General features: G+C 41.6%; 1 protein-coding gene across 2 annotated transcripts in view; it reads left to right on the plus strand.

Annotated features, from left to right (window-relative positions):
- The window catches only part of ICOS (inducible T cell costimulator), a 72,988-nt gene that overhangs the window by 9,472 nt on the left and 50,469 nt on the right, over positions 1-13,047 (plus strand). For both annotated transcript variants that reach the window (XM_073633361.1, XM_073633360.1), the window contains exons 2-3: positions 6,789-7,136; positions 12,598-12,728. In XM_073633361.1, coding sequence (XP_073489462.1) covers positions 6,789-7,136; positions 12,598-12,728 — 479 coding nt within the window. The remainder of the gene's footprint in view (positions 1-6,788; positions 7,137-12,597; positions 12,729-13,047) is intronic.

Here is a 13,047-nt window from a genome sequence, read left to right on the forward strand (position 1 = left end):
CTATCACATGCCAACGTTTCAAAACTGAGTTAAAGTGTTATGGTTTGTTTTATGTTCATTACTGGGTTAATTAGAAAACAAATAACTGTACTATAAAAGCAGCTACTGTAAAGCCTCGTACACACGCTCGGATTTTCTGCAGACAAAACTTTTTGACTTTTGTCCAAAGGCGTGTGCCTGGATTTTGTTTTGCATACAAACAGCAAGGAATTGTCGGCCAACAAACGCGAACGTACTGACGTACTAAGTGGTTTGTCAGCTCTTTAGCGCCACCCTTTGGGCTCCTTTTGCTAATTTCGTGTTAGTAGAAGTGAGTGTTGATTCGTGCTTTTCATTTAGCGCTTTTTATTTCACGCTTTTCATTTCGCACTTTTCATTTCGTGCTTTTCAGTTTGTTTCTGAACGGCCGTTCGTCAACCAGACATGTTGCGGAATCGGAGGAGATAATGTGTTATTTATTATTGGCCTTAGAGTTGTTGCTTTGACCCAAGTCCAGTCCAGGAACAGGAAGAGGAGTTCTTAGACCAAAAATTGGTTGCTTTATTAATCATGACCAATTATGTCATATGCCTTTGCTGCGGGAGCTCCAGGAGAATAATCCAGATGATTTTCAGAATTATCTCTGGATGACGGACCCCTGCTTTCACCAGCTCTTGGCATTGTTGACCCCCTATCTTAACCACTTAGCAACCGGCCCATAGCCGAATGATGGCTGCAGGGCGGTTGCTTAACTCTGGGATCACGTCATATGACGTCTTCCCAGAGTTCCCCTCTCGCGCGCCCCCTGGGGCGCGCACCTGAACATATCCGTGACCGCCGGGTCCGGAGGACCTGGCGCATCACGGATCCCGACAAATGGCCGCTGATCGTGGCCGTTTACCATGTGATCACTCCGTCACATGTAAACAAACCGGCGTCATCTGATGACGCCGGTTCCTCTCCTCCCCTCCTGTGTACCGATCGGTACACTGTGACCGGAGAGGGGGATGGATGGCTGCAGTCCTGTGGGCTGGTTGTGTAGTGCCAACAGCGCTGCACAGTGACATCCAGCCATCCATCCATCCATGCTCAGCCATCCCTAACGCTCTGCAATGCCTGCACTACTCTGCAATACCCCCACACTACTCTACAATACCCCCACACTACTCTGCAATACCCTGCAGTACTCTGCAATACCCCGCAGTACTCTGCAATACCCCACAACACTGTGCAATACTCTGCAATACCCCACAATACTCGGCAATACCCCCGCAGTACTCGGCAATACCCCGCAATACTCGGTAATATCCCGCAGTACTCTGCAATACCCCACAACACTGTGCAATACTCGGCAATACCCCGCAGTACTCTGCAATACCCCACAACACTGCGCAATACTCGGCAATACCCCGCAGTACTCAGCAATACCCCACAACACTGTGCAATACTCTGCAATACCCCACAACACTGTGCAATACTCTGCAATACCCCATAATACTGTGCAATACTCTGCAATACAACACAACACTGTGCAATACTCTGCAATACCCCACAATACTCTGCAATACCCCACAATACTGTGCAATACTCTGCAATACCCCACAATACTCTGCAATACCCCACAACACTGTGCAATACTCTGCAATACCCCGCAATACTCTGCAATACCCCACGATACTCTGCAATACCACACACCACTGTGCAATACCCCGCAATACCCCGCAATACCCCGCCATACCCAGCCATACCCAGTCATACTCTGCGATACCCTGCCATAATCAGCCATACCCAGCCATACTCGGCGATACCCCGCCATACTCTGAAATACACTGCAATACTCTGAAATACCCCGCAATACTCTGCCATACCCAGCCATACTCTGCAATACTCTGTGATACCCAGCCATGCTCAGCCGTACTCTGCCATACCCTGCCATGCTCAGCCATACTCGGCTGTACTCGGCCTCTATATGTGGCCAGGCTGTGGAAGTCTCACACATGTGGTATTACCGTACTCAGGAGGAGTAGGAGAATATATTTTGGGGTGTCATTTTTGGTATGTACATGCTATGTGTTAGAAATAATGTATAAATGGACAACTTTGTGTTATAAAAAAAAAATGCGTTTTAACCACTTCCTGCCCCCTGGCTGTCATACGACGTTCTTGACTTTGTGCGGGGATATCTGAATGATGGGTGCAGCTACAGGCATCATTCAGATATCAGCTTTTTTAGCCGGCGATTCCCTACACCATAAGAACAATCATAGCGGCTGTTCCACTGCTTGATCGTTCTTACAGGAGGCGAAAGGGGATGTCCCCCCCCCTCCCGCCACCCTCCAGTGCTTCTACCGACTCACCGCTACAATCGAAGCCAGGATCTTTTTTTTTATTTTATTTCAGGCTTCCCAGCCTAGAGGTGAGATGTGAGGTCTTATTGACCCCATATCTCACTGTAAAGAGGACGTGTCATGCCATATTCCTATTACAAGGGATGTTTACATTCCTTGTAATAGGAATAAAAGAGGTCAATTTTTTTTCTTAAAAAAAGCATCAAACTAAAATAAATAAAGTAAAATGAACAATAAAAAAAAAAAAAATTTTAAAGCGCCCCTGTCCCTGTGTGCTCGCATGCAGAAGCGAACGCATATGTAAGTCCCGCCCACATATGAAAACGGTGTTCAAACCACACATGTGAGGTATCGGTGTGATCGATAGAGCGAGAGCAATAATTTTGGCCCTAGACCTCCTCTGTAACTCAAAACAATGTAACCAGTAAAAAATTTTAAAGCGTCGCCTATGGGGATTTTTGAGTAGCGAAGTTTGGCGCCATTCCACAAGCACGTGCAATTTTGAAAGGTGACATGTTGGGTATCTATTTACTCGGCGTAACTTCATCTTTCATATTATGCAAAAACATTGGGCTAACTTTGCTGTTTTTTTTTTTTTAAAGCACAAAACTGTTTTTTTCCAAAAAAAAGCGTTAAAAAATTGCTGCGCAAATACCGTGCAAGATAAAAAGTTGCAATGACCGCCATTGTATTCTCTAGGGTCTTTGCTAAAAAAACATATATAATATTTTGGGGTTCTATGTAATTTTCTAGCTAATAAATGATGATTTTTACATGTAGGGGAGAAATGTCAGAATTGGCCTGGGTGCTCCAGAACGCCTGAAGGTGCTCCGTGCATGTTGGGCCTCTGTATGTGGACACCCTGTGTAAAAGTCTCACACATCTGGTATCGCCACACTCGGGAGTAATAGCAGAATGTGTTTTGGAGTGTAATTTGTGGTATGCATATGCGGTGTGTGAGAAATAACCTGCTAATATGACAATTTTGTGAAAAAAAAGTAAAAAAAAAAAAACTTGATTTGCAAAGAATTGTGGGAAAAAATTACAACTTTAAAAAACTCACCATGCATCTTTCTAAATACCTTGGAATGTCTTCTTTCCAAAAAGGGGTCATTTGGGGGGTATTTGTACTTTTCTGGCATGTTAGGGTCTCAAGAAATTAGATAGGCCGTCAGTACTTCAGGTGTGATTAATTTTCAGATATTGGCACCATAGCTTTTGGACTCTATAACTTTCGCAAAAACCAAATAATATCCACCGATTTGAGTTTTTTTTACCAAAGATATGTAGCGGTATAAATTTTGGCCAAAATATATGAAGAAAAATTACTAATTTGCAAAATTTCATAACAGAAATGAAGAAAAATGCATTTTTTTTACAGATTTTTCGTTTTTTTTCTTTTATAGCGCAAAAAATAAAGAACCCAGCAGTGATTAAATACCACCAAAAGAAAGCTCTATTTGTGTGAAAAAAAGGACAAAAATTTCATATAGATACAGTGTTGCATGCCTGAGTAATTGTCATTCAAAATGTGAGAGCACCAAAAGCTGAAAATTGGTCTGGTTAGGAAGGGGGTTTAAGTGCCCAGTGGTCAAGTGGTTAAGAAGCAGGACACATGCATGAGGCTTTTATTTTATTTTTTGGTTGAATAATAATGATTTGATTTGGTACATTTTCTATATTTTTGGATGCATAGAATGCACTTTTTGGTTAAGTTCTATTGGCAGAATTTTCTAAAATGTCTAATTTTATTTGTTTTCTTTTTTTAACGCACAATAAAAAAAATTGTGTAGAATAATACTTGGCTATGTGTTTTACTTCAAATGACAGTCTGGGAGTAGGCAGTTACATTTAAAAAAATACAATGTAAAATTGACAAGGGACACCAACATAGTTGTATCTTTGATCTTAAAAACTACGTGATAATGGTGTTGTGGTAACTTGCCCAAATAAAAAAAGAAAAAAAGCATATTAATATTATTCTTGATATCACCAGAAAAAAAAGCCTTTGAAAATGTTTTTGCAATAACTCCATCAGTATGACCAGCAAAGCAGCTTCATTATTATTCCATTAAAGAAAAAGAGAATTGTGCGCTTCATTTCAAGATTTCATAATTTGCCACATCACAAATGTTAATTCTCCATTGCGAACGCTAGTTTACAAGACAGACCGATTCTGGTTCGTCCTTGCTTCCGAGCATGTGTGTTTGTACTTTGGATTTTTGTCCGACGGACTTGTGTACACATTTTGCAATTATCTAATTTAATAGTTTTGAATGAACATATCATATTGTTTCTTAGACTAGTCTAGTGTTTCCTTATAAAACTAATGATGCTCCTAGTATAGACTTTAGAGTGTCATCATTCTATCATTTAAAGGCGCAGTTATGGAGCCTTGAAGGACACAAATCTGAACAGTTATGTTTGCTCCAGAGAAAGAGAATGTGTTGAGGCAAATGAAGATGATGGGGGAGACATTGCTGTTATACTGTGTGTTCTTATATTTGAGGTGAGTATGATGCGCAGGACCCAAAAGGTTAGGCACTAGGGACAAAAGACAGCAATAAATAAATATATATCGTCCAATAACTTTCTAGATTGTGCAGAACATTTCTAGGAATCTTAACTAAGGATTTCACCTAACACCACTATTTTTTTTTTTAAACAAACACATGCATATGGATAATTCTGCACTCCAATTGTTAACAGATTAATATATATGCTAGCCCATAATAACACAATTGTTCTGCCAAAAAAGCAAATGACATCTGCAAATATCAACTAAATGGCTGAAAATAAGGAGCAGTAGGGTTGATTTACTAAAATTGGAGAGTGCAAAATCTGGTGCAGTTCTGCATAGAAACCAATCAGGTTCCAGTGTTTTTTTGTCAAAGCTTAAAGAGGAAGTAAACCCTGATGGGCTTTACGTCCTCTTTATTCCCCTGCAAAGTGAAAGCATAATGGGCTAGTATGCATAGCATATTAGCCCATTATGTGGCACTTACCTGCAAACGAAGCTTGCAATGTCCACGATGTCCCCGCTGCTGGAAGCATCCATCTTCACTCCTCTTCCTTTCGGGGCCATGGACTCCGGCTCTGTGACTGGCCAGAGCCACGTGATGTCACTCCTGCGCATGCGTGCAGGAGCCGCTAGTCATGGCACACGCTGGGGAAGAAACGTCTCGCAGGGCCATTTCTTCACTGCGCATGTGCCAATGACATCATCGGCACACTACAAGGCAAATATCTCCTAAACGGTGCACATTTAGGAGATATTATAAGTACATATAGTTAAGGCTTATTATAGGCTTACCTATATGTAAAAAATGGTTAGGAAGGTTTACAACCACTTTAAGACCCCTTTCAGACTGTGGGCATTTTTAAGGCGCTACAGCACTAAAAATAGCGCCTGCATAGCGCCTGAAAAAAGCAGCTCCATTTACTTCAGTGTGAAAGCCTGAGGGCTTTCACACTGGAGCGGTGCGCTGGCAGGGCATCAGAAAAAGTCCTTCCAGTAGCTTTTTTGGAGCGATAAAGGAGCGGTGAACTCACTGCTCCTCCAACGCTCCTCCCCATTGAAATCAATGGGGCAGCGCTGCGATACCGCCGGCAAAACGCCACTCCGGTGGCCTTTTGCGGGCCTTTTGCGGGCGGATTTAACCCCTTTTCAGCTGCTAGTGGGGGGTTAAAACTGCCCCGCTAGTGGCCGAATAGCGCAGCTAAAACGACGGTAAACGACGGTAAAGCAGCGCTAAAAATAGTGCCGCTCTACGTCCTAGGAGGCTCAGTGTGAAAGGGCTCTTATTGAAGAAGCTGAAGTTAGAAGCTGATTAGCTACCACGCACACCTGCACCAGATTTTGCACTCCCCAGCTTTAGTAAATCAACCCCATTATGCCAAATGACACATAGTTGTGTTAATTGAACCTAATGAAAGGATTAAAGGATATAAACAACATAGACCTAACTGCCCCTTCTCTCATCAATAACTTATCTCAGTGGATGGAGCCTCACAGAACTGCACTTGGGTGATGTTTATGTGTAGGCTCTGATGGCAAAGTCAGATGGCTATATTCAGTAAATAATGAATAGGCCACACACTGTGCTGTCCTGTGCACCTCTGTTGGCTGAAAAGAAGTAACACCAAACCAGACCACAAGTAGGCTGCAGAGATTGACAAGGTCACTGATTTATCTAAACTTAGTGCAAGAGGGTATAGTTAGCGTGGGGGGGTCAGATTTAATTAAAGTGGTTGTAACCACCCCCCCCCCCCAAAAAAAAAATAAAAATAAAAATCACGGTGATTTAAGGTGCTTAAATGTATAGTTATCCTTTAAACAATATAACAAAAGCAATGTTTAAACTGATTTAGAAAAGCATGTTATTACATATTAAAATGGTTTGTTATATTTTGTACAGCAATTCTTATGTTTGATATTACCTCTTTTTGCCTCTGTTACAGTACAAACCCCAGTGAACACTACTTCACAAGTGTTAGTCGTTTCTCGAGAGGGTACAGTGGATCTTTGCAAAAATGAACTCATTGAAAATTCCAGATTTAATTTGACTTTAGAGAAAGGCAATGAAAGAGAAGTTGTGTGCCAGGTTTATACTTCTAATGAGGTAAAAAAAAAAAATCCTGACAGCTGGAAAGACGTGCAGTGTCACTATAAGGAATTCAATGGCACCCTTTTTTTCACTCTTACTAACCTTGATGTCAAGTACACGGACAACTACACTTGCCGCATGCAAATCTTTTTCCCACCTCCTTTCAAAACCGATTTGACTGAGACGTATGTTTATGTTCATGGTAAGAACCTTTTCTTAATTAGGCCAGCTAAATACTGCAGTTGTCAAATGATGTGTCCTTTGCCTTGAATTCAGCTGAAATGGTACTGTATGTTTATGTAAATGTTTCCTGCACCCTGTTCAAAACTCAATATTAAGTTAATGACACCCAAAATGCAGGTTGCAAACTCAGTGCTTTTGCCTGCACCAGATCGCATGTCACAGAAGTACCATGCTATACAGTTGCAGTGAGTTTCCAAAAAGTAGCACATCCATACCATCTTTGGTGGAGTGCCCTGCGATTTCAGCCCATTAAAAACGAATGGGCTGAAAATGCACTGCACAGGACTGCATGTGAATTGCACAGGAAAGCACAGCACATTCCTGGTATGAACTGGCTCTTAATGTTCTTTGTATTGTATTTTTTGACCTTTTTTTGTTTATTTGATTGTTATTTTTGTATTGTCGCTTTAAAGCAGAATTTTTCTGCATTTGTGCACCACAAACCAAAAATACTATTTCATTTATTTTTTATTATTCAAAGCTAATTCTCCCATCCATTCATGTCTCCCTGATAGCATTTTTAGCCATGGCCATCTTAAATAAGGGCAGATTATTCATGCAGCATTTACTTCATGGAATCCATCCATTAGGCCATGAATGTTGGTAAGAGGGTGTGCTTAGCTAAGAAAACCCCTGCTCCCCTCTGGAAAACTCATGGGACTTATGACATCAATTGCCTAGACCTGGAAACCAAGAAGTAACTGAGGAAATGTAAGAAAAAATGTTTAAAACTAAAAAATAAATATGATATATTTTCCTATCTATGTGCTAATGCTAGCAGCATAAGCAATAAAAATAGTGTAGATTGAGAGCACGAAGTTCCACTTTAACTTTTTATTTTCCCTTTTCTTGCTGTCTTTTTTCCTTTCTGTGAAAAAACATAAAATAACTAGAAAAGCTACAATTTCTGGGGAAATTGTGAAAAGTGTTCTTGCCTCTACAACTGGAGTGGGTGGAGTAACTGGGTGGGGTGGAGTGGCTTGAGTAACTGTGAAAAGTGTTAAAAAGCTTAATATTTTAAAAAGTATAAATAGTAGTAAAACAGTTGAAGTCCCATCATTAGCTGAAAGAGCTGAACATTTTTTTCAAAAATGATTTTGTTTTCAAAAATGATTTTTTTTTTCAAAAATGATTTTTTTTTCAAAAATGTTTTTTTTTTTTTTTAAATGATTTTTTTTTTTCAAAAATGTTTTTTTTTTTTTTTTCAAAAATGATTTTTTTTTTTCAAAAATGAATTTTTTTTTTCCAAAAATGAATTTTTTTTTTCAAAAATGATTTTTTTTTCAAAAATGAATTTTTTTTTAAAAAATGATTTTTTTTTTTTTTTTTTTTCAAAAATGATTTTTTTTTTTCAAAAATGATTTTTTTTTTTCAAAAATGATTTTTTTTTTCAAAAATGATTTTTTTTTTTTTTTAATTATTTTTTTTTTTCCAAAAATAATTTTTTTTTTCATGGGGCGGTCATAATGTTTTGGCTGATCATGGGGTGGTCATAATGTTTTGGCTGATCATGGGGTTGTCAGCTTTTGTCACCTCCCACTCTAGTTTTGAACAATTCGCCATTAATTCCTATGGGACCAATTTTGCCGCAAAAACAACGATATTTCGTGGACCATTCGGTGAAACGTTCCACAAAGTAATAGCACACCAATTAAATGACATTGATTCCGGATTCACACTGGTATTTTTCAGCTTTTCACAAATTTCCACAAGGTAATAGCACACCAATTAAATGACATTGAGCATTTTGCCATTCATTCCTATGGGACTAATTTTGCCGCAAAAACAATGATATTTCGTGAACCATTCGGCGAAACGTTCCACAAAGTAATAGCACACCATTCGGGAACAATCCGCACGTTTCGGTATATTACTTGTCTATGTAGTGTAAAAACTGTGGGAGGAGTTAGGGTGGTAAATTTGGCTATAATAAGAATAATAATATATATGTGAGATAACAGTAAGTGGTCTTGCTATGCAAGAACACTTAATGAAGCTAATGAGGGACTGTATTTTGGCACTAGAACAAGTCCAGGATAGTTGAAAGAAGCTTCCATAACCCTCAGCAGTAGGGATGAGCCGAACACCCCCCTGTTCGGTTCGCACCAGAACATGCGAACAGGAAAAAAGTTCGTTCGAACATGCGAACACCGTTAAAGTCTATGGGACACGAACATGAATAATCAAAAGTGCTAATTTTCAAGGCTTATATGCAAGTTATTGTCATAAAAAGTGTTTGGGGACCTGGGTCCTGCCCCAGGGGACATGGATCAATGCAAAAAAAAGTTTTAAAAACGGCCGTTTTTTCAGGAGTAGTGATTTTAATAATGCTTAAAGTCAAACAATAAAAGTGTAATATCCCTTTAAATTTCGTACCTGGGGGGTGTCTATAGTGTGCCTGTAAAGGGGCGCATGTTTCCTGTGTTTAGAACAGTCTGACAGCAAAATGACATTTTGAAGGAAAAAACTCATTTAAAACTACCCGCGGCTATTGCATTGCCGACAATACACATAGAAGTTCATTGATAAAAACGGCATGGGAATTCCCCAAAGGGGAACCCCGAACCAAAATTTAAAAAAAAAAAATGACGTGGGGGTCCCCCTAAATTCCATACCAGGCCCTTCAGGTCTGGTATGGATATTAAGGGGAACCCCGGCCAAAATTAAAAAAAAAAAATGACGTGGGGTTCCCCCTAAATTCCATACCAGACCCTTCAGGTCTGGTATGGATTTTAAGGGGAACCCCGCGCCAAAAAAAAAAAAAAAACGGCGTGGGGTCCCCCCAAAAATCCATACCAGACCCTTATCTGAGCACGCAACCTGGCAGGCCGCAGGAAAAGAGGGGGGGACGAGAGTGCGGCCCCCCCTCCCTCCTGAACCGTACCAGGCCACATGCCCTCAACATTGGGAGGGTGCTTTGGGGTAGCCCCCCAAAACACCTTGTCCCCATGTTGATGAGGACAAGGGCCTCATCCCCACAACCCTGGCCGGTGGTTGTGGGGGTCTGCGGGCGGGGGGCTTATCGGAATCTGGAAGCCCCCTTTAACAAGGTGACCCCCAGATCCCGGCCCCCCCCCTGTGTGAAATGGTAAGGGGGTACATAAGTACCCCTACCATTTCACGAAAAAAGTGTCAAAAATGTTAAAAATGACAAGAGACAGTTTTTGACAATTCCTTTATTTAAATGCTTCTTCTTTCTTCTATCTTGCTTCATCTTCTGGTTCTTCTGGCTCTTCTGGTTCTTCTGGTTCTTCCTCCGGCGTTCTCGTCCAGCATCTCCTCCGCGGCGTCTTCTGTCTTCTTCTCCTCGGGCTGCTCTGCACCCATGGCATGGGGGGAGGCTCCCGCTCTTCTCTTCTTCTCTTCTTCTTTTCTTCTTTTCTTCTTTTCTTCTCTTCTTCTCTTCTTCTTCATTTTCTTCTCCGGGCCGCTCCGCAATCCATGCTGGCATGGAGGGAGGCTCCCGCTGTGTGACGGCGCTCCTCGTCTGACAGTTCTTAAATAACGGGGGGGGCGGGGCCACCCGGTGACCCCGCCCCCCTCTGATGCACGGTGACTTGACGGGACTTCCCTGTGACGTCACGGGGAATGCCACAGGGAAGTCCCGTCAAGTCACCGTGCGTCAGAGGGGGGCGGGGTCACCGGGTGGCCCCGCCCCCCCGTTATTTAAGAACTGTCAGACGAGGAGCGCCGTCACGCAGCGGGAGCCTCCCTCCATGTCAGCATGGATTGCGGAGCGGCCCGGAGAAGAAAATGAAGAAGAAGAGAAGAAGAGAAGAAAAGAAGAAAAGAAGAAAAGAAGAAGAGAAGAAGAGAAGAGCGGGAGCCTCCCCCCCATGCCATGGGTGCGGAGCGGCCCGAGGAGAAGAAGACAGAAGACGCCGCGGAGGAGATGCTGGACGAGAACGCCGGAGGAAGAACCAGAAGAACCAGAAGAGCCAGAAGAACCAGAAGATGAAGCAAGATAGAAGAAAGAAGAAGCATTTAAATAAAGGAATTGTCAAAAACTGTCTCTTGTCATTTTTAACATTTTTGACACTTTTTTCGTGAAATGGTAGGGGTACTTATGTACCCCCTTACCATTTCACACAGGGGGGGGGCCGGGATCTGGGGGTCACCTTGTTAAAGGGGGCTTCCAGATTCCGATAAGCCCCCCGCCCGCAGACCCCCACAACCACCGGCCAGGGTTGTGGGGATGAGGCCCTTGTCCTCATCAACATGGGGACAAGGTGTTTTGGGGGGCTACCCCAAAGCACCCTCCCAATGTTGAGGGCATGTGGCCTGGTACGGTTCAGGAGGGAGGGGGGGCCGCACTCTTGTCCCCCCCTCTTTTCCTGCGGCCTGCCAGGTTGCGTGCTCGGATAAGGGTCTGGTATGGATTTTTGGGGGGACCCCACGCCGTTTTTTTTTTTTTTTTTTGGCGCGGGGTTCCCCTTAAAATCCATACCAGACCTGAAGGGTCTGGTATGGAATTTAGGGGGAACCCCACGTCATTTTTTTTTTTTAATTTTGGCCGGGGTTCCCCTTAATATCCATACCAGACCTGAAGGGCCTGGTATGGAATTTAGGGGGACCCCCACGTCATTTTTTTTTTTTTTAATTTTGGTTCGGGGTTCCCCTTTGGGGAATTCCCATGCCGTTTTTATCAATGAACTTCTATGTGTATTGTCGGCAATGCAATAGCCGCGGGTAGTTTTAAATGAGTTTTTTCCTTCAAAATGTCATTTTGCTGTCAGACTGTTCTAAACACAGGAAACATGCGCCCCTTTACAGGCACACTATAGGCACCCCCCAGGTACGAAATTTAAAGGGATATTACACTTTTATTGATTGACTTTAAGTATTATTAAAATCACTGCTCCTGAAAAAACGGCCGTTTTTAAAACTTTTTTTTGCATTGATCCATGTCCCCTGGGGCAGGACCCAGGTCCCCAAACACTTTTTATGACAATAACTTGCATATTAGCCTTTAAAATTAGCACTTTTGATTTCTCCCATAGACTTTTAAAGGGTGTTCCGCGGCATTCGAATTTGCCGCGAACACCCCAAATTGTTCGCTGTTCGGTGAACTTGCGAACAGCCAATGTTCGAGTCGAACATGAGTTCGACTCGAACTCGAAGCTCATCCCTACTCAGCAGCCATTCAAAGTCCACTGAACATGTATGAAACCACAGAAGTAACCTTCGTTTTGCATTCCTCATGGTCTTTTCTGATTTTCACTGAAATTTTGGAAAAAATAAGTCAATGAATTGTGCTTATCCCTAATACTAACCCGGAAAATATCTTTTTCTACATAAATTTAGCCACAGTATGAATATATTGTTTTGCATCAAATTCCTATCAGTTAAATACAAATCCCTGTAGTTCTAGAATGGGAAGGCTGTATTGATAAAACAATTTCAATTTTTTTATTCTTCAGATTATTCTTCATACAATTTAAAGGCTTCAGACTGTGATTTGTCAAACTTTCCAATATGGATCCTGTCTGGAATTGCTAGTTTATTCTTCTTATGTTGCATAATAATGGTATATATAACAATACAAAGAAAGGTAAGTATGTGAAAAATCTAAAAGCCTGTGTGTGTATACTGTATATTATTATAATAGTAGTATTATTATCATTATTTTGAAAATTGTGTGCACTCAGATATCCACTTTTCCAAAGTGAAAAGCATTTTTTTAGTGACAATGGGTTTCCCGAGTAAAATGATTACTGGATCTGAAGGCAAGGGAAAATCCTATGGCAACTGTCAAAGAATAGGATTTACTTCCTGTTGTGTGTACAGGACAGGAAATAAAGGGCAATCTCTTGAACTGGGGGTGATAACTACTATACCCTACCCTACGCTATCCCTTTTGGAGGGAATTG

Source organism: Aquarana catesbeiana, linkage group LG06 (genome assembly GCF_042186555.1).
Source record: "Aquarana catesbeiana isolate 2022-GZ linkage group LG06, ASM4218655v1, whole genome shotgun sequence".
Taxonomy (NCBI): Eukaryota; Metazoa; Chordata; class Amphibia; order Anura; family Ranidae; genus Aquarana; species Aquarana catesbeiana.